The sequence below is a fragment of the Phyllobates terribilis genome, unplaced genomic scaffold (genome assembly GCF_046119375.1).
Source record: "Phyllobates terribilis strain yellow unplaced genomic scaffold, ASM4611937v1 Scaffold_7__3_contigs__length_470593459, whole genome shotgun sequence".
Lineage (NCBI taxonomy): Eukaryota > Metazoa > Chordata > Amphibia > Anura > Dendrobatidae > Phyllobates > Phyllobates terribilis.
Window position 1 is genome coordinate 438,351,106 of NW_027362767.1, and position 21,357 is coordinate 438,372,462.

The 21,357-nt window shown below is 49.3% G+C and overlaps 1 protein-coding gene across 2 annotated transcripts in view; it reads left to right on the forward strand.

Moving 5' to 3' along the window:
- The window catches only part of LOC141155309 (connector enhancer of kinase suppressor of ras 2-like), a 586,755-nt gene extending 568,351 nt beyond the window's left edge, over nucleotides 1–18,404 (forward strand). Inside the window, exons 20-24 of one of the 2 annotated variants that reach the window (XM_073642150.1) lie at nucleotides 7,164–7,234; nucleotides 8,177–8,280; nucleotides 8,562–9,069; nucleotides 10,290–10,492; nucleotides 10,955–18,404. In XM_073642150.1, the coding sequence (XP_073498251.1) occupies nucleotides 7,164–7,234; nucleotides 8,177–8,280; nucleotides 8,562–9,069; nucleotides 10,290–10,492; nucleotides 10,955–11,170 (1,102 nt within the window). In that variant the 3' untranslated portion in view covers nucleotides 11,171–18,404. The remainder of the gene's footprint in view (nucleotides 1–7,163; nucleotides 7,235–8,176; nucleotides 8,281–8,561; nucleotides 9,070–10,289; nucleotides 10,493–10,954) is intronic. The other variant, XM_073642151.1, reaches the window with a different exon arrangement.
- The last annotated feature ends 2,953 nt before the right edge of the window (nucleotides 18,405–21,357 follow it).

Below are 21,357 nucleotides of genomic sequence, written 5' to 3' on the forward strand. Positions count from 1 at the left end.
CGGAATGAGGCCTACAAAGAAAAGAACACAGTACCTACAGTCAAATATGGTGGAGGGTCACAGATGTTTTGGAGTTGTTTTGCTGCCTCTTGCACTGGGGGCCTTGACTGTGTGCAATGCATCATGAAATCTGAAGATTACCAAAGGATTTTGGGTGGCAATGTAGTGCCCAGTGTCCGAAAGCTGGGTTTGCATCCTAGGTCATGGGTCTTCCAGCAGGACAATGACTCTAAACATACTTCAAGAAGCCCCCAGAAATGGATGGAAACAAAGCGCTGGAGAGTTCTGAAGTGGCAGCAATGAGTCCGGATCTAAATCCCATTGATCACCTGCGGAGAGATCTTACAATTGCTGTTGGGAGAAGACGTCTTCAGATATGAGAGACCTGGAGCAGATTGTAAGAAGAGTCCAAGATCCCAGCTGAGGAGTAAGAAGCTGATGGTTATAGGAAGCGACTGATTGCAGTTATTTATTACAAAGGGCGCAACCAACTATTAAGTTGAGGGGGACAACAATATTGTCCAGCCCATGTTTGGAGTTTTGTGTGAAATTATGTCCAATTTGCCTTTTTTTCTCAGTTTTTTTTTTTAAGTGTATAGTAAAGGAAATAAACCTGGGTATAACAAATCATGTAAATGCAATCATTTTCTGGGAGAAATACTTCATGTTCTGGAACAATTTCAAGGCTGCCAACTAGTGATGAGCGAGCGTGCTCATTTAACCCTTTAACCGAGCATGCTCGGGTGCTTACCGAGTATCTTCGGCGTGCTTGTATATTATGTTCGAGTCCCTGTGTCTACATGATTTACGGCTGTTAGTCAGCCTCCGCATAGTGTCAGCCGGCAGCAGGCCGAGATCTTACAAATGCTGAAGAATTGACATATAAAGTCTATTAGAAAGTTGCAGAACTTTTCCTCCTACACGGATGACGCCTCATTTATTGGAGTCCAGCACTGCCCCCCTTGCAGTAACTGAGACAGTGACCCAAGCAAGTCCAACATAAACAGCTTTTATTCAGCAACTCACGGGTAAACAGAAAGTCCTCCGGTTCGCAGCCGGGTTAACGTGAGTCATTAAACAATGCCCGTTCCGGGCCTCTCAGAGCCTGACGGATGCAGAGCCTTCCCAGGCGGTGGTTCAGCCACACACAGTGCTGCTGAGCTTTCCTGCTGTGCTCCTAGCAGGCTCCAACATAGAACAACACTAAACCTTAGTGAAGGAGTTTTAAAGGACCTGTGGCAAGAGCCACTGGAAAATCCGGGTTGGAGGGAGGAGGCCGCCCCACTGCCTCCTGAGACCTCCTCCAAGAAATGAAGGCCCTGCCGGGTTTTACTTAATCTGCCTTAGCCAGGTAGTCTGACCAGGTGATTGCTCACCTTCATTCCTGTATTGTAGCCGCAGCTGTGTCTGTGACTGCAATGCACTCCAATGGATTTAATAGGTCTCTGTACACATTCTGGGGGATATATAACGTCCCTCGTATACGATCCCTGCCTCACAGTATATACAAATATGGCATTGTGGGGGCATCATCTGCAGGTACTAACAGAGGCTGGGGTAGATCAGGCATCACGGCGCCGGGATGTGAGCGGAATATGAAGCTCCTGATGTTTGGCGCAGCAGATGATTCTCTTGTGAAGAATGGGGCAGATGGGCCGGGGGCTGTCGCCGTTATGGTGCCGCTTTTGTGTTCTGTCATTTTAATCATTTGCTCTTGTGTGGAGGGATGTGCGGCTGGCGCTCTGTATTTATGACTGCGCCTATTGCATTGTGTGCAGCGGCGGAGGGGGGGTCGCAGCTGTAGTTACACATTAATATCTGTCCTGGTCCAGAGGAACCTGCACCAAAGGCAGCGGTGGGCAGTAATGTCACCCAAACCGTGCCCACTGAAAGCCACCTGTGTCCTCACGCCTCACACCTGGGGGAGGGCACAATTGCTTTTTCTTTTTCCACAGAATAGGAAAAGCAGCAAACAGGCAACCAAACTAATAACCATCGACATCACCGAAAATCAGGGGTGAAGACTACAACCCCTGTCAGGAGCAATCTATATATCAGTCTCCTGTAAGAGTCTTAGCACAGGGCAGGATTTAGATGAAGCACTCTGCTGGCACTGTATATGTGGGAGCACTCTACTGGTGCTGTATATAAGAAAGCACTCTCCTGGCGCTGTGTATGAGGGAGCACTCTTCTGGCGCTGTGTATGGGGGAGCACTCTCCTGGCGCTGTGTATGGGGGGAGCACTCTCCTGGCGCTGTGTATGGGGGGAGCACTCTCCTGGCGCTGTGTATGGGGGGAGCACTCTCCTGGTGCTGTGTATGGGGGGAGCACTCTCCTGGCGCTGTGTATGGGGGGAGCACTCTCCTGGCACTGTGTATGGGGGGAGCACTCTTCTGGCGCTGTGTATGGGGGAGCACTCTTCTGGCGCTGTGTATGGGGGAGCACTCTCCTGGCGCTGTGTATGAGGGACCACTCTGCTTTCGCTGTGTATGGGGGAGCACTCTACTAGGGCAGGATTTAGATAGAGTACTCTGCTGGCAATGTACACTGTGTGCAGAATTATTAGGCAAGTTGTATTTTAGAGGATTATTTTTTCTGTTCTCAATCAACCCAAAAGACTCATAAATATCCAAGCTTAATATTTTTGGAAGTTAGGGTGTTTTTTTTTTAGATTTGGCTATCTTAGGAGGATATCTGTTTGTGCAGGTAACTATTACTGTGCAGAATTATTAGGCAACTTAATAAAAACCAAATATAATCCCATCTCACTTGTTTATTTTCACCAGGTAAACCAATATCAGTGCACAAAATTTAGAAATAAACATTTCTGACATGCAAAAACCAAAACCAAAATAATTAGTGATGGATATAGCCACCTTTCTTTCTGATGACACTCAGCAGCCTCCATCCATAGATTCTGTCAGTTGCTTGATCTGTTTCCGATCAACATTGCGTGCAGCGGCCACCACAGCCTCCCAGACACTGTTCCCAGAGGTGTACTGTTTTCCCTCCCTGTAGATCTCACATTTTATGATGGACCACAGGTTCTCTATGGGGTTCAGATCAGGTGAACAAGGGGGCCATGTCATTAATTTTTCTTCTTTTAGACCTTTACTGGCCAGCCATGCTGTGGAGCAGTTGGATGCATGTGATGGAGCATTGTACTGCATGAAAATCATGTTTTTCTTGAACGATACCGACTTCTTCCTGTACCACTGCTTGAAGAAGTTGTCTTCCAGAAACTGGCAGTAGGTCTGGGAGTTGAGCTTCACTCCATCCTCAACCCGAAAAGGTCCCACAAGTTCATCTTTGATGATCCCAGCCCATACCAGTACCCCACCTCCACCTTGCTGGCGTCTGAGTCGGAGTGGAGCTCTCTGCCCTTTACTGATCCAGCCTCTGGCCCATCCATCTGGCCCATCAAGAGTCACTCTCATTTCATCAGTCCATAAAACCTTTGAAAAATCAGTCTTAAGACATTTCTTGGCCCATTCTTGACGTTTTATCTTATGTTTCTTGTTCATAGGCGGTCGTTTTTCAGCCTTCCTTACCTTGGCCATGTCCCTGAGTATCGCACACCTTGTGCTTTTTGATACTCCAGTAACGTTGCAGCTCTGAAATATGGCAAAACTGGTGGCGAATGGCATCTTGGCAGCTTCACGCTTGATTTTCCTCAACTCATGGGCAGTTATTTTGCGCCTTTTTTGGCCAACACGCTTCTTGCGACCCTGTTGGCTATTTGCCATGAAACGCTTGATTGTTCGGTGATCAAGCTTCAAAAGTTTGGAAATTTCTAGACTGCTGCCTCCCTCTGCAAGACATCTCACAATATTGGACTTTTCAGAGCCCGTCAAATCTCTCTTCTGACCCATTTTGCCAAAGGAAAGGGAGTTGCCTAATAATTAAGCCCACCTTATATAGGGTGTTGATGTCATTAGTCAACACCCCTCCTCATTACAGAGATGCACATCACCAGATTTACTTCATTGGTAGTTGGCTCTCAAGAATATGCAGCTTGGAATAGGACGACATGTAGAAAACGTATCATGTGATCAAAATACTCATTTGCTTAATAATTCTGCACGCGGTGTATATGGGAGAGCACTCATTGCGCTGTATATAAGGAAGCACTCTCCTGCCTCTGTATAGGATAGGGGGAAACACTCTGCTGGTGCTGTGTATGGGGAGCACTCTTATGGCTCTGTATGTGGGAGAGCACTCTTATGGCTCTGTATATGGGAGAGCACTCTTCTGGCGCTGTATATGGGGGAGCACTCTTATGGCGCTGTATATGGGGGAACACTGCTGGCGCTGTGTATGAGGGAGCACTCTGCTGGCACTGTGTATGGGGGAGCACTCTTTATGGCTCTATATATGGGGGAGCACTCTTATGACGCTGTATATGGGGAACACTGCTGGAGCTGTGTATGGAGGAGCATTCTTATGGCGCTGTATATGGGGAGCACTCTTATGGCTCTGTATATGGGAGAGCACTCTTCTGTCGCTGTATATGGGGGAGCACTCTTATGGCGCTGTATATGGGGGAGCACTCTTCTGTCGCTGTATATGGGGGAGCACTCTTATGGCTCTGTATATCGGAGAGCACTGTGCTGGTGCTGTGTATGGAGGAGCACTCTTATGGCGCTGTATATGCGGAGCACTCTTATGGCTCTGTATATGGGAGAGCACTCTTCTGTCGCTGTATATGGGGGAGCACTCTTATGGCGCTGTATATGGGGGAGCACTCTTCTGTCGCTGTATATGGGGGAGCACTCTTATGGCTCTGTATATCGGAGAGCACTGTGCTGGTGCTGTGTATGGAGGAGCACTCTTATGGCGCTGTATATGCGGAGCACTCTTATGGCTCTGTATATGGGAGAGCACTCTTCTGGCGCTGTGTATGTGGTAGCACTCTGCTAGCGCTCTGTATGGGGGAGCACTCTTCTGTCGCTGTATATGGGGGAGCACTCTTATGGCTCTGTATATGGGAGAGCACTGTTCTTATGCTGTGTATGGAGGAGCACTCTTATGGCGCTGTATATGCGGAGCACTCTTATGGCTCTGTATATGGGAGAGCACTCTTCTGGTGCTGTATATGGGGGAGCACTCTTATGGCGCTGTATATGGGGGAGCACTCTTCTGTCGCTGTATATGGGGGAGCACTCTTATGGCTCTGTATATGGGAGAGCACTGTGCTTATGCTGTGTATATGCGGAGCACTCTTATGGCTCTGTGTATGGGAGAGCACTCTTCTGCCGCTGTGTATGTGGTAGCACTCTGCTAGCGCTCTGTATGGGGGAGCTATCTTCTGGTGCTGTGTATGGAGGAGCACTCTTATGGCTCTGTATATGGGAGAGCACTCTTCTGGCACTGTGTACGGGGGAGCACTCTTCTAGCACTGTATATGGGGGAGCACTCTTTATGGCGCTGCATATGGGGTAGCATTCTTATGGTACTGTATATGGGGGAGCACTCTTATGGCATTGCATATGGGGAGCACTCTGCTGGTGCTGTGTATGGAGGAGCACTCATGGCGCTGTATATGTGGTGCACTCTTATGGCTCTCTATATGGTGGAGCACTCTTCTGGTGCTGTGTATGGAGGAGCACTCTTCTGGCGCTGTATATGGGGAGCACTCTTATAGCTGTGTATATGGGAGAGCACTCTTCTGGCACTGTGTATGGGGTAGCACTCTTCTAGCGCTGTGTATGGGGTAGCATTCTTCTAGCGCTGTGTATGGGGGAGCACTCTTCTGGCGCTGTGTATAAGAGAGCACTCTTCTGGTGCTGTGTATGGGGGAGCACTCTTCTGGCACTGTGTATGGGGGAGCACTCTTCTAGCGCTGTGTATGGGGTAGCATTCTTCTAGCGCTGTGTATGGGGTAGCATTCTTCTAGCGCTGTGTATGGGGTAGCATTCTTCTAGCGCTGTGTATGGGGTAGCATTCTTCTAGCGCTGTGTATGGGGGAGCACTCTTCTGGCGCTGTGTATAAGAGAGCACTCTTCTGGTGCTGTGTATGGGGGAGCACTCTTCTGGCGCTGTGTATGGGGGAACACTCTGCTGGTGCTGTGTATGAGGGAGCACTCTGCTGGCGCTGTGTATGGGGGAGCACTCTTCTGGTGCTGTGCATGGGGGAGTACTCTTCTGGTGCTGTGTATGAGGGAGCACTCTGCTGGTGCTGCGTATGGGGGAGCACTCTGCTGGTGCTGTGTATGGGGGAGCACTCTGCTGGTGCTGTGTATGAGGGAGCACTCTGCTGGCTCTGTGTATGAGGGAGCACTCTGCTGGCTCTGTGTATGAGGGAGCACTCTGCTGGCTCTGTGTATGGGGGAGCACTCTGCTGGCTCTGTGTATGGGGGAGCACTCTGCTGGCTCTGTGTATGGGGGAGCACTCTGCTGGTGCTGTGTATGGGGGAGCACTCTGCTGGTGCTGTGTATGGGGGAGCACTCTGCTGGCTCTGTGTATGGGGGAGCACTCTGCTGGTGCTATGTATGGGGGAGCACTCTGCTGGTGCTGTGTATGGGAGAGCACTCTGCTGGCGCTGTGCATGGAAGAGCACTCTTCTGATACTATATACGAGGGATCCAGAATATGTCTCATATACATTGAATAAATACAACAGCAAAGATCTACTGCCACCTACTGGACTAGTGTCAGAATACAGAGATGATCGCCCGCCACTTACTGAATACATTTAGTAGCAATCAGGACACCAATAAAGACGGCACTTTCTTAAAAGAGAACAAATGCTCAGATGCGTAATATCTGATCACATATGAATTTTGGTAATATCGCAGGAGAAGCTCGACAACGATGCAGCCTCGATGTCGTGAGTGACCCTGCCGACCCTTATACTAAAGAAATGACCGTCAATAATAGAAAATACAAAATGTATCAATGTCACAAGCAGAGACGTGTGGAGCAGATATACGGATCTGTTGCTGTTAGTGATGTGTTTGTATATATACCGGTATATTTATATATATATATATATATATATATATATATATATATATATATATATATATATATATATAGATATAATATATTTATTGTGTTGTCCATGATGTCGCCATATTCCACTCCTAGTCGTGATGCTGGACCAGCGAGCCCAGGCCGTGTGAGCTTACAATCTAATGGCTTTCATTGTGTCCCCCTGTAGATGGATGAATCGCCTCGGCCTCGCTGCTATCGGGTACACGCCAGATGAAAAGGACATCAGACCCAATGAAGGTAAAATAATCATTTACACATTTTTCCACAGCAGAAAACGTCGGCGCTCGTCATTGACTACAGATGCGCTTACCGCCGCTGCCCCAGGAGCCGTCACTGCAGATCCTGACGCTCGCGTCTCCTCTGATGGGTCTATAACCGCAAGAAGCCGCACAATACTTACTGTGAAGTCATTTAGCCCTGGGGGTGCGACCTTTGGCCACAAGACGTTTTGTTCTGTTCCCACCCTTCTCTTGGCATTGGTACAATGTGGCCGTCAGACCTTAAGAGGGTGCGCGCTTTAATGTGGATCGATCACCAAATTTCACAATACGAACTGCATAAATTATTAAATGGACATCTTGGCCCTGATGGGGCTGGTGTATTTACTTTGAAAGACCATGTCATAATGGCTGAATAATCCTGATAAGAAAATGGGCATTTTATAAGTCTAACTAGAACTTAATGTTAGGGGAAGCTTTAAAAATGGATTAAGCAGCTCTTTTATCATGGTAAGTACACAAGCCTCTCAGGTCTAAGAGACCTATTTAATAATATATGCCAATTATGTTCTTTAAGGGGTTTTCCACTTTTAGAAAAGTGGACCCCAAACAATTCCAGTAAAGTAAAATAATGAAGACAGTTCCCACCCTGCGCTGCTCCAGCGTTAGCTCCTCTCCACTGCTGTGACCTCTGTGTTTGGCTGCAGCGGTTATGTGCACATCAATAGTGCACATCAGCGCTGCAACCAAACAAAGAACCAGAACAGTGACAGGGAGCCGGCAATGGAGCGGGGAAGGTCCACTTTTCTAAAAATGGAAAACCCCTTTAAATCTGGTGACCTAACAGCTTTAATGTCCATCCAGTGGGATAAAGTGTTCGGCAGGAGGACTGTAAAGTGTTCGGCAGGAGGACTGTAAAGTGTTCGGCAGGAGGACACAATAACCCGGTCTCTGTCATTAGCAGATTACTGGAGTGAAAGTGACCAGGACGACATCGATGGATCCATGACCTTAAAACAAGAACCTCAGACGACAGCAAGCGACAACTACCATCGCAACTCCTCAGTGAGTACCCAGGCTGATGGGAGTGGTTGTGCCCAGCAAGCCTTTTATCAGACATAATGAGGGTCTCGATCATTATCTGTATTTCCGGCTTCATGTCGGACCATCGGTTCTTTGGATCTGCTTTCTATCACTGTTGATTCTTCTACATAACCCTGATACAATGTATCGGGTGTGACGTCTCCGGTACGATGCAGACCTGTATAGTGGCCTCCGGTACCACTGGGTTTCGGCTGCAGTTGCTCTTTAAGTTTCCAGGATGATTTCTTCTTCTGGTTTTCCAGGTGAATTCCTCGAGTCCTTTTCCAGAACAGAAGCATGGCCGCCACTTCTCCAGTGAATCCACCTACTCCCACTCCTCCGCCGAAGACTCCAGGCCGGACGCACTGGGCAGCACTCACTCCTCCGGCTGTCGGCCCACATTCCGGGAGCGGCGGTCCTGGCAGGACCTTATAGAAACCCCTCTGACCAGTTCAGGACTCCATTTCCTGCAGACCGTCCCTCCAGACCCTGAATATGTAGCTGGACGGACAGGAATGTCCCCAGAAAGGAGAAGACAAGCGACGCTACCGGTCCAGAGGCGCCACAACCATGAACGGGACGGGCCCTTTCCACTGGCGGAATGTCCGAGGGGCAACACGGTGCACACCAGGACTCAGAAACAGCGCAGCCAAAGTTTGCCCAGAAACCGGGACGCCAGAGGGAAAAACCGTAACAAGAACGCCGGCCTGTTAGAGGAGAAGCCCGAGGAGGAGCCGCTGAAGAGGAAGCACAGCAGCTCCAGCAAAGAAGGTGAAGAACAGCAACCAGCGGATATGTCCGCCTGTACATGGCGTATGGCAATGGCCGCCTGCACAGGACGCATGGCAGTGGCCGCCTGCACGGGGCGCATGGCAGTGGCCGCCTGCACGGGGCGCATGGCAGTGGCCGCCTGCACGGGGCGCATGGCAGTGGCCGCCTGCACGGGGCGCATGGCAGTGGCCGCCTGCACGGGGCGCATGGCAGTGGCCGCCTGCACGGGGCGCATGGCAGTGGCCGCCTGCACGGGGCGCATGGCAGTAGCCGCGCTGCACGGGGCGCATGGCAGTGGCCGCGCTGCACGGGGCGCATGGCAGTGGCCGCCTGCACGGGGCGCATGGCAGTGGCCGCCTGCACGGGGCGCATGGCAGTGGCCGCCTGCACAGGGCGCATGGCAGTAGCCGCGCTGCACGGGGCGCATGGCAGTGGCCGCGCTGCACGGGGCGCATGGCAGTGGCCGCGCTGCACGGGGCGCATGGCAGTGGCCGCGCTGCACGGGGCGCATGGCAGTGGCCGCGCTGCATGGGGCGCATGGCAGTGGCCGCCTGCACAGGGCGCATGGCAGCGGCCTGGGAGCAGTGGCTCGCCATATCATGTGGGATTAGCCATCATATGTGGCTTATATAAGGGCAGGGCTGGATGTATTTATACTCCCTGTATCAAGAAGACCCCAGACCAGACCCCTAAATTAACTGGAGACCCGAGACCAGACCTATTAAAATTATTCAGACCCCCAGAGCCTCTATAATGATATGAGAACCTCTAAATATATTCAGACTCCTATATTAATATCAGAACCCAGACCAGATGACAGACTCTCCCTCTTATTCGCACCGCTGGACCTGGACACTGACCGGTGTCAGAACCAGCGCTGGGTAAGAGCCGGCAGCGAGGAGGGTGACTATAGTGGCCGCTGCATGTGGGATGATTAATATATTTGTGGAGGGGTCCGTGCTGCACCCTCTTCCCAAGACAACAGGGTGCAGAATATGTACACAGAGCTCCCAATAAAACCAGACGAGGTGGACTGTCTGTAGTAGGATCCAGTCCTAGAACGAGTCCCAGTGGTGTCCATGGCGGCGGTGACACATTTGTATAATACGGACCGGGCTCCGGGCCTGCTCAATGTCTCATTAATGCTCTCGTTCTCACGTCATGCGATGTCACGAGCTCTCGGGCCACGTAACCTCCTCACGTTCCAGTCTCTGCCCTAGATAACAAGAAGGAAGAGACGTGGTGCAGCACGGACGGACTGCAGGAGCTGTACAAGACGCTGGAGCAGGCCAGTCTGTCAGCCTTCGGGGAGCAGAGACTGTCCACCAAGCAGGAGTTCAGAAGATCCTTCATAAAGAGGAGCAATGACCCCGTCCTCAACGACAAGCTGCACCGCATCCGAGTCCTGAAGAGCACCTTAAAGGTAAGAAGCCCCCAAGTGACCCCTGGTGACACCCCAGAGGGCAAATGCATCCAAACTGTATCCACTACCCAGCAGCATCACATCTAATATTGAAAATCCTCTCACACTTCTGCACTTTGTTACAGTGTATAAGTATAAACCAGTGGCATAACTACAACTCCCAGCCGCTCATCCTGGAAGTTGCAGTTTTGCCGCAGGTTGGAGATCCTGCAGTCATCCGTCCCATTGTTACCTGTAGATACATTGTATCGGTCTGGTGTGCAGCTGACACATCTGGATACAATTGTAATTGAAGATCTGGGTCTGGACAGGGATTTTCTGCCTTCTGATGTTCTCATTTGCTGACAGCAAGCAGAGATCTTGAAACTAGTGAAGAACTGGAACTCGGGTCCATTAGAAGAGAGCAGAAGTGTTTAGGAAGCTAAATCCTTGTGTAATAAAGTTTCTCTCTTCCTGTTGCAGGCGAAGGAAGGCGACCTCTCCGTCATCAACGCTCTCCTCGATGACCCCACCTTGACATCCAAGAAGTTCAAAGACTGGAAGCTGAAAAACTTTGAGTTTTTTATGGATATTTGTGAGTACAGCGGAAGCCTGAAACCTCAGAACGGAGCCTCCGACCCTGCTGCACCAGCGGCTCAGATCTCGCACACCCATTCCTTCATCGAGACGCACGTCTGACGGGCGGGAGCTGCGGCGCCCATGATCTGCCCCCCCCCCCCCAGGTGCCGCCATGACTTGTGACCCCAGAGAAGCACTGTAATATTTGTACATAATGTAATGGATTGTAAATAGATTGGATACGAGAATAGCGCCACCAGATGCCTATGACATTGCATGACCGAGCAGAATTATTATTATTATTTTTTTTTTTTTGCGGATTCTCTTTGCTTTGCTGTATGTATTAGGGTCGGCATCCATACTGAAATGTCAGGAGCGCCCCGGATATCCAGTGAGCAGCCATTGTGTGAACTGCACCAGCCGCAATCACGTGACCAATGACTATCCTACATCAATGGCGACCAGTGCACAAAATGGCAGCATCCAGCACGTGTAGACCAGGAACCTTCACAATGAAGTCCATCGATAGGTGACAGCACCCGAGCCATCCGCTGAGGACCCCCTATCTATGTATAGATGAGACCCCATCACATTATGAGATTCTCCTGGTCGTGTTCCCATTTTCATCCTCATTGTTTCTGAATCTCCTGGGAGCAGAGGACGAGGTTCCAGGCTGCACATGATACGGCTCAGCCCCTTAGTGCCTTACGATGTCCATTGTGCATCCTGCAGACGGCGGTTTTCTTGCACGAAAGCTTGAAATGCGAAACCACCGAGTGACGGGAGCGACGGGGACCCAGTGATGATCCGTTCACCGGATGCTTCAGTTTAAGGTGGACTTGCAGGATGATTGCTCTCCACTGTGATTACTGTGCCACTAGCCTGTGACTTTACATACCACACATGTCTATGGACTGGAAGCGAAACGCGGCGGGTCAGTCATATTCATGTGAATCCAATGAGTGCAATGTGAAGGAGTCCACCTGTGGACTGAAAGGGAAATGCCAAGAGAAAGTCCATTGAATCTGATGTATGCGAAACGCGTCGCACTGGGAGATGGAAATCCATTACATCCGGACAGTGAGCTCCGGGGTCTTCCATCCTCTGTAATAGCTGATGATTGTGCTCGAGGTTTGTCTTACGCTTTCTGGCGTAGATGTCACTTTCAGGGATGTTTTCTGTTCCGATCGTCATAGTTTGGTGGGAAAGAGACCGTTCACGCGTTTCACTTGGGATTTGTTCTGCAGTGACGGGTGGAGGAGTAATCCGATTTATCAGACGTTCTCCTGTATTGGGGCTGGACACGATGTATCAGGTTAATCTGCCAATCACAATTGATTACAAGTCCAGTCCCCGAATCTTGTGCACGGTAAATATGTGATGGCGGAGAGTTTAGAAGTCAGCGTTGGTCTCTCAGCCCCGTATGTCCAACTTCAGACCCATTTAAAGCTACAGCCCCACATGTGATTAGAATTAGGGAATTGCTAGTTGTGCAGTTGTAGAATACGTTTTCTGTTCTCCGCTCCTGACAATTCATCTACACTAATATTACGCCATCGAATGTTCCCAAGGCTCGCGGGCAGCACCGGGTCAGGGGATCACATCATGGCGGCATCGCACATAAACCGAATCTAGCAAGAAATAATCGACTCGCCCCCCCCAGTGATTGTTCTTAGTTTCTGAAGTGAGAATCTCAGGAGTCTCCGGATCAGTTCTCATTCCATAGATTTGTTACAATGTGTTCCTGGGTGTTTTAGGTGGAGCGTTTGGGAACCGTGCGCTGAGTAATTAAAGAGGCGCTCCGCATTAGAGAACAATACATTCCTAAAGAAATTACTCGCTGCTTCCACTTTGCAGAACTTTAAACATGGCAGTCAGGAGCCGCTCGTCTGTGCTGAGCATCGCAGGTCTCCATCATGTGGCCACACCGTCCAGTATACAATGTGCTGGTCGCACTGGGAAGGGTACGGTCACATGACGGGATCACATGATCACAGCGATGAGAGAGCACGGAAATGGCGCAAGATGTAAAGGGCATATAATATATATATATCCTTAGAGATAATCAGAAATCCTCAATCATGGGACACATTTACTTCTTCATTTTTCATACACAAATAATTTGTATTTCCAAAGTATCATCTGCTGGACTAATGGATGTTGCTGTACAATATAATGTATATGTGTCTAAAGATGGAGTGTCCCTTTAAAGCTGAGAGTGACGCTATATAGCATCCATTATAGACGACTAGAAGCAGATTCCTCCTCCTCGCCGCCCCCGAGATGCTCCTCTGGTCCACGTCACTGTGAATACGGAGCCCCCCACTATGCCCCTGAACAGGTCACTGTGATTCCCCCGCTGTTCTCAGGGGACTGACCCCCTCCACCATCACCGACCCATTCAGCGAGTCACTGTGATCGACCTTCGCTCCTACGGGGAAGTTGTCACTGATATTATTGCATGTTTGTACTTAAAGGAACTGATCCCCAAAAACATGTAACCCTGCCGCTGACTGAGCCCTGGGCGTAGAGCGGGCATCGCCACCCGGTTCTGGGTGGAAAATGAAGATGCGAGATCTTATAATTGGACGGTTCTGACGGCAGTGCCCTGAGGTTCCCGCGATTGCACATTGAGCGGGTGCCAACACAGAGACGTCACATAAGAGGAAACTCCACCCCGATCTTATAGATGTTCATCTTGGCTGAAGCTGAATGCGAGTTTGGCAGATTCGCTCCATTGTGGCCGGGAAATTCAATTTGCGCTGAAGTTATTAGAATCAAATGTTCCTTATTATCCAGACCCCGGAGCAGAAGAAACGGAGGATGGAAGAAATATCATCTCTCCGATCCGCTATCCTCGCCGTCCGCTCCTCTGCGCGGCTTGTTCTGAAGTCTGCGACGTCCACTCCGGCTCTTCCAGGACCTTTAATTATGACGCACATCATGACATCAGAGGCCTCAAAGGTAAAGACACCCCGGAAGAGCCAAAGAGGACGACGCATGCGTGTGATCGGAGAGACGAGGGGCTGTGGCGGCAGGACAGCTGACTGGCGAGGGGAGGGTTTTTCTTTCCTAGTTCTCTACAAAATAAGGAAAATGATCTGCCGCCATTTTACTGCATTTGCATGAAGCAAATCGCCAAAAATTCGGATTTAGGAAAATGTGAATATTTTTGTAAAACTCGAGGCGAATTCAACTGACAGCGGGTGGGACGATTGCCTGCCTCCCTTATACGGTTATTTCGACGTTTTGGCCAAAATCCTCTTTAATTTGGCGCATCCATGTGAGCGGCCGGCGCAGCGTTACTGATCAGTGCTGCTGATCGACCGTGGGGCGACATTACTCGGCCCGATGCCCCACTATGGGTAGTGACCAGTGCACTGTACAAATAATGGATGGAAGGTTACCCCAAACTGGGAGGTGAGACTGGAGGCCGGGGGTCAGCGAGGACTGTAAATATCGCTTGTCGAATTGTTACCTATATAAACCTATAAATATATAAAAATACATAGATCTATATATAGGCACATATATACCGGAATATTTTTTATAAATGAGTGTCGCCGTGGGAGGAGAGTGATGCGATGGAGGAGGGGTGAATACTGATGTACAGAATATGACGACTGGTAGCGATTATTTATTGTTCTATATGTAGGAAGATACAAAATTATATATATATATATAAAAAAAAAACAAAAAAACATTTTGTTAACGAAAGAATAAAAACGGTTTTGCAAAACTCAGACATTGAGACGGAGCTGCACTGAGACTTTATTCTCCTGTCCATGTCCGGACTCACGTAACTGCACCAAATCTACAGACGCCAGGGACGCAGACGCCATCCGCCGAGGCCACGGACACATTGCTGCTCTAGGTGATATACAGTATATTGCTTCGAGGATAAGGCTGCGTTCTCCCCGCACACCGGCTGCGCTCTGCCCGCACACCGGCTGCGCTCCAGCCATGTGTCACACTGGCTGCACTCTGCCCGCACACCGGCTGCGCTCCAGCCATGTGTCACACCGGCTGCGCTCTGCCCGCACACCGGCTGCGCTCCAGCCATGTGTCACACCGGCTGCGCTCTGCCCGCACACCGGCTGCGCTCCAGCCATGTGTCACACTGGCTGCACTCTGCCCGCACACCGGCTGCGCTCTGCCCGCACACCGGCTGCGCTCCAGCCATGTGTCACACCGGCTGCGCTCTGCCCGCACACCGGCTGCGCTCCAGCCATGTGTCACACCGGCTGCGCTCTGCCCGCACACCGGCTGCGCTCCAGCCATGTGTCACACCGGCTGCGCTCTGCCCGCACACCGGCTGCGCTCCAGCCATGTGTCACACCGGCTGCGTTCTCCCCGCACACCGGCTGCGCTCCAGCCATGTGTCACACCGTTAATACAATATCACTATGTGATGAAAGCTGGAAATGCTCTGATCTGTTATCACAGGAACAGAGTCCAGCACACAATACTTCTCACAGAGGAGGGTTTGTTACAGCTGTCTCCAGTCTAGACAGTCCTCAGTGACTGCACTGATACATTGTAACAATCTGTCTGTAGGGAGATTTGTGCTGCTGATGTTTTTAGCTCACAGAGGATTGTCTAGACTGGATACATTAATACATAGTATCAAACCCTCAGCTGTGAGTATGACATTTTACTCACTTTCTCCTTGGAAGGTGGGCTGATTGCATTGCATTGACAGGTGCCCGGCGTGGCAGGATGGGGTCATGTTACCTGCCAACCATGCACCTGTCAGCGGACCATCATCAGCGACGCTCACCCCAATGGAGGAGGAGCATTATCGGAGAACCCATTTAAGTGACACTGGTTTTTAGAATGTAAACAAGAACGGTCCCATTTACTGACAGCAAACTGCTGAATTTCCCATTATGCACTGATGGATGGACATCATCCTGAATTTTGTAAATTTGTGTCATTCCTGAGTCCGTCCAGTAGATTTACAACGATAGAGATCAGAATAAGCTGAGAACGAGATCAGTGACCTGAAAGTGTCACGACTGAGCCGAAATCTGGGTCAGAACGTTCCTTCTATTACTGCAATGCTGCTGCGTGGAGGAGACTTGTGTGACCCCAATATACAGTGATGAGGGGGCAGGATAGTAAGGTGGGAACGTTACCGCTGTGGCTGCAATGAACGCTCCTACAGGCGCTTCCATCACGGGCGATAGTGATGCGTCTCTCACTCACCGCTGTTACTCATAGGGTTATTCCAATCCTCATAAATTGGTAAAATTTCAGCCATTCTTGAGATATTAACACTTTTCTTTTGTTTACAGCTCATTTCCTTGGAAACCGACCACCACTGCTAAACAGCAGAAAATGTGCAGTTTTTACAAGCTCTTCTCTATTGAGCTTGTAAGCACTGCATTGAAGCTGTCCAGGATCGCTAATGCGCGCTGTTACATCTCAATCCCCGGCCATCTTCAGCATACCGCTTATAAGACTGACAGCAGTGGAGGTCGGTCTGCTAGGCAACAAGTTGTAAGCCAAAGAAAAATGTCAAAATCTCAAGAACAGCCTCAAATTTTCATGAGCAAAAGTGTTTGCTTTTATGTTATCCATCTATGAAGAGGGGAATGACCCCCCGAGCAGCCTAGAAAAGCAGTGAGATGGGAGCAGTAATGTCTGGCAGAACCTAAAGGACGTGAACACCTTCGGTGGATATTTTTTTTTTTTTACATTTATGTATTGTTTTGCATTTGGGTTTTATTAAATATGAATTGTTTTCTACAACCTGTATGTAAAACTGTACATAGGAGTTAGCAGTGAATGTGTCAGTGAGCTCTGGGGTGTAACTTATTTCTGTTCTCCCAAACTCTTCTAAACTGATTTATGACGAGCGCGCAGAGGAATTAAGAAGAAGATAAATAAGGATACAAGAGAAAACGATCGTAAGTTCAGGCTTTTCAGTGTCTTTAAACCACTTAAGGTTTCTAAAAATGTCAATGGTTGTAAGAAGTGACCGCCCCTTCCTTCTGGAGTTTTCCACTCTACTTTATAAGTTAATAGGAGAGCTGAAAGGCGCTCAGACTTTTTTTTGGGGGGCCTTTTGCCATCATTTTTGCTTAAAAGTCTGCTGGCGGTTTCTTCTTTCTTGAATGAAGTGAAAAAGAAACAACCGGAAAACTATAGTAAAAAAAATGACAGAGCAAAAAAAACAGGGGAAAAGCCTCAAAAAACCAACGCTGTCTTAAAACCGCTAAAATCGTTCCCGGAAGCAACTGAAAAAATGGTACAAACGACGCTTCAGGAAAAAAGTCCCAGTTTTCTTCTGCTTGGCTGGTTCTCCTTAGTTTAAAAGACGCAGTGTGCGCACACATGTCCCAGAGAACGAGCTCACTGGCAGATTCATAGGTAGCTCATTCTGCAGCCGGCTTCGTGCAGTGACACAGGGGATGGAGAACACAAACAATATCAAATATTTACAATTAACAAATCGCAAAATACTATTTTTAACAAAAAAAAAACACCCTGCATCCAAGTATAAAATCCCCGTGAAGGTGTCCGTGTCATTTAACGTTAAATTTAGAGATGTGAGACGGGCGGAGTCGCCACCTTCTGAGGAACAGGAAATTGGGTGATAACTCTTGTGAGTGCTATGATGATGGCCATAGCGATCACCACCCAGCATCAGCTCAGCGTTGTCAGCCACCTCTGCACTCACTATTCTGCTTTTACATCCTAGTATATACTTCAGTCACCTCCAGAGCTGCATTCACTACTTTGCTGTTACATCATGTATTATACGTCAGTCACCTCCAGAGCTGCATTCACTATTCTGCTTGTATATCCAAGCTTATAATTCAGTCACCTCCAGAGCTGCATTCACTATTCTGCTGTTACATCATGTCTTATAATTCAGTCACCTCCAGAGCTGCATTCACTATTCCGCTGTTACATCATGTCTTATAATTCAGTCACCTCCAGAGCTGCATTCACTATTCTGCTGTTACATCATGTCTTATAATTCAGTCACCTCCAGAGCTGCATTCACTATTCTGCTGTTACATCATCTCTTATAGTTCAGTCACCTCCAGAGCTGCATTCACTATTCTGCTTGTATATCCAAGCTTATAATTCAGTCACCTCCAGAGCTGCATTCACTATTCTGCTGTATCATCCCACAGAAATATAAACCATGAATGCTGCTCTGGAGGAGGAAAAGACATGATATAAGTTGGGAATGGTGTGAAATTCTGTAAAGACTATGACCCAACTTCTAGTGAAATATTGGATTCAGAAGCAGCAGAATTGTGAATGCAGCTCTGAAGTTGACTCAATGAGGGGTCAAGATGTAAGTTAGGATGGGTATAGCAGGTAGAACAGTGAAATGTGAGGTTCTGAAGCCTCAGTGTTAATGGGAAAGGAGCAGAATTGTGAATGGAGCTGTGGAGGAGACTCAAGAATAAGACATAATGTGATTGCAGAATTATAAATGCAGCTCTCAAAGCAAATAAAGTACAACACTAGATGCTGTTTTAAGATCAGTAAAGCAAAGTATTCACAAAGCAGCTGACGCGTCCGGAGGTCCAGCACTGATCTGACACCATGTATGGGAACCGCCGCTCACACCGGCTGTCAATTGTGAGAAAGGAACCTGACAAGCCGCGGCCTTATGAGACCCCACAATGCAGCAATGTAGCTTCCCCCCACAGAACCAGGTCACCCGGCCTGCAAATGCACTAACAGGACTATACATCCATGAGGACCCCCCCGGAGGCCGACTATGACAAGGCATCACAGCGTATGGAATATTTATCTCTGTTCTATGGTTTGCACTTTATAAACTGTGAAGTAAAACGCGTTACGTTTGGTTATTATTCTTATTAAACACCAAAGCACTGACCCGGCCGGTGTGCAGTCCATGTACAGTGTACAGACCAGTACACACCAGTGTTCCCAGTGTAGATATCATACTCCACATTCTAGCAGCAATATGACGATGAAACCAAACTGCATCAGACTGTTGGGAAGCATTGGGGCCCTCTGTGAAATGCAGCGCTACTCCACCAGAGGGCGATCTTCCTGTGTACTGATCGACACAATGGCAGAACTGTTATTTGTAAACATTCAGAATTGTTTCATTCTTTTATTATTTTTTTTTTCGGGTGGTAGGGGAAAGTAATTCCGATATTGTCACAAGAGCGTGGTGTGTCGTGCGCATGTCAGGTCATAATGTTTACTTTAAGTGATGACCATGAATAACGACAACGCCACATTCACGCCATTATTGTTTCACATCATTATTATATATTATTATTATACTTTTTTAATCGTTACCATGTGTACTCAATAAACTGATTAAAGGGAAACTTCTTTCTTCTTTTGATGGTTACAGACTCGGAGTCTGGTGGTGCAAGGTTTTGTTCGCCATTGCCGGATTTTACCGGATTGTCAGTTTGGCTAGAACGGATCATAAAGATGGAGGGTGGGATATTCACAGCATGAAACACGTTATACTTGGTTCATCTGGATGACACATTGACCACCTCCAAGATGTAGAACGTAATAGTACATCTTACGTCGGCTCTGTGTCTATGGCGCGGGTCCAGGAGCTGTGCATATAGCCGGCATCCGCCTGTACCAGCAGCAACCAGAGCCTAAACTGTGTATATGGCTGGCACCTGCCTGTAACAGCAGCAACCGGAGCCTAAACTGTGTATATGGCTGGAATCCGCCTGTAACAGCGACCAGAGCCTGAGCTGTGTATATGGCCGGCACCTGCCTGTAACAGCAGCAACCGGAGCCTGAGCTGTGTATATGGCCGGCATCTGCCTGTAACAGCGACCAGAGCCTGAGCTGTGTATATGGCTGGTACCTGCCTGTAACAGCAGCAACCGGAGCCTGAGCTGTGTATATGGCTGGCACCTGCCTGTAATAGCAGCAACCGGAGCCTGAGCTGTGTATATAGCCGGCATCTGCCTGTGACAGCAGCAACTGGAGCCTAAACTGTGTATATGGCCGGCATCTGTCTGTAACAGCAGCAACCGGAGCCTGAGCTCTGTATATGGCCGGCATCTGTCTGTAACAGCAGCAACAGGAGCCTAAACTGTGTATATGGCTGGCACCTGCCTGTAACAGCAGGAATCGGAGCCTGAGCTGTGTATATGGCAGGGAACCTGCCTGTAACAGCAGCAACCGGAGCCTCAGCTGTGTATATGGCTGGCACCTGCCTGTAACAGCAGCAACCGGAGCCTAAACTGTGTATAAGGCTGGCATCCGCCTGTACCAGCAGCAACCAGAGCCTGAGCTGTGTATATGGCCGGCACCTGCCTGTAACAGTAGCAACCGGAGCCTGAGCTGTGTATATGGCTGGTACCTGCATGTAACAGCAGCAACCGGAGCCTGAGCTGTGTATATGGCTGGTACCTGCCTGTAACAGCAGCAACCGGAGCCTGAGCTGTGTATATGGCTGGCACCTGCCTGTAACAGCAGCAACCAGAGCCTGAGCTGTGTATATAGCCGGCATCTGCCTGTAACAGCAGCAACTGGAGCCTAAACTGTGTATATGGCCGGCATCTGTCTGTAACAGCAGCAACCGGAGCCTGAGCTCTGTATATGGCTGGCAGCTGCCTGTAACAGCAGGAATCGGAGCCTGAGCTGTGTATATGGCTGGTACCTGCCTGTAACAGCAGCAACCGGAGCCTGAGCTGTGTATATGGCTGGTACCTGCCTGTAACAGCAGCAACCGGAGCCTGAGCTGTGTATATGGCTGGTACCTGCCTGTAACAGCAGCAACCGGAGCCTGAGCTGTGTATATGGCTGGCACCTGCCTGTAACAGCAGCAACCAGAGCCTGAGCTGTGTATATAGCCGGCATCTGCCTGTAACAGCAGCAACTGGAGCCTAAACTGTGTATATGGCCGGCATCTGTCTGTAACAGCAGCAACCGGAGCCTGAGCTCTGTATATGGCCGGCATCTGTCTGTAACAGCAGCAACAGGAGCCTAAACTGTGTATATGGCTGGCACCTGCCTGTAACAGCAGGAATCGGAGCCTGAGCTGTGTATATGGCAGGGAACCTGCCTGTAACAGCAGCAACCGGAGCCTCAGCTGTGTATATGGCTGGCACCTGCCTGTAACAGCAGCAACCGGAGCCTAAACTGTATATAAGGCTGGCATCTGCCTGTACCAGCAGCAACCAGAGCCTGAGCTGTGTATATGGCCGGCACCTGCCTGTAACAGCAGCAACCGGAGCCTGAGCTGTGTATATGGCTGGTACCTGCCTGTAACAGCAGCAACCGGAGCCTGAGCTGTGTATATGGCTGGTACCTGCCTGTAACAGCAG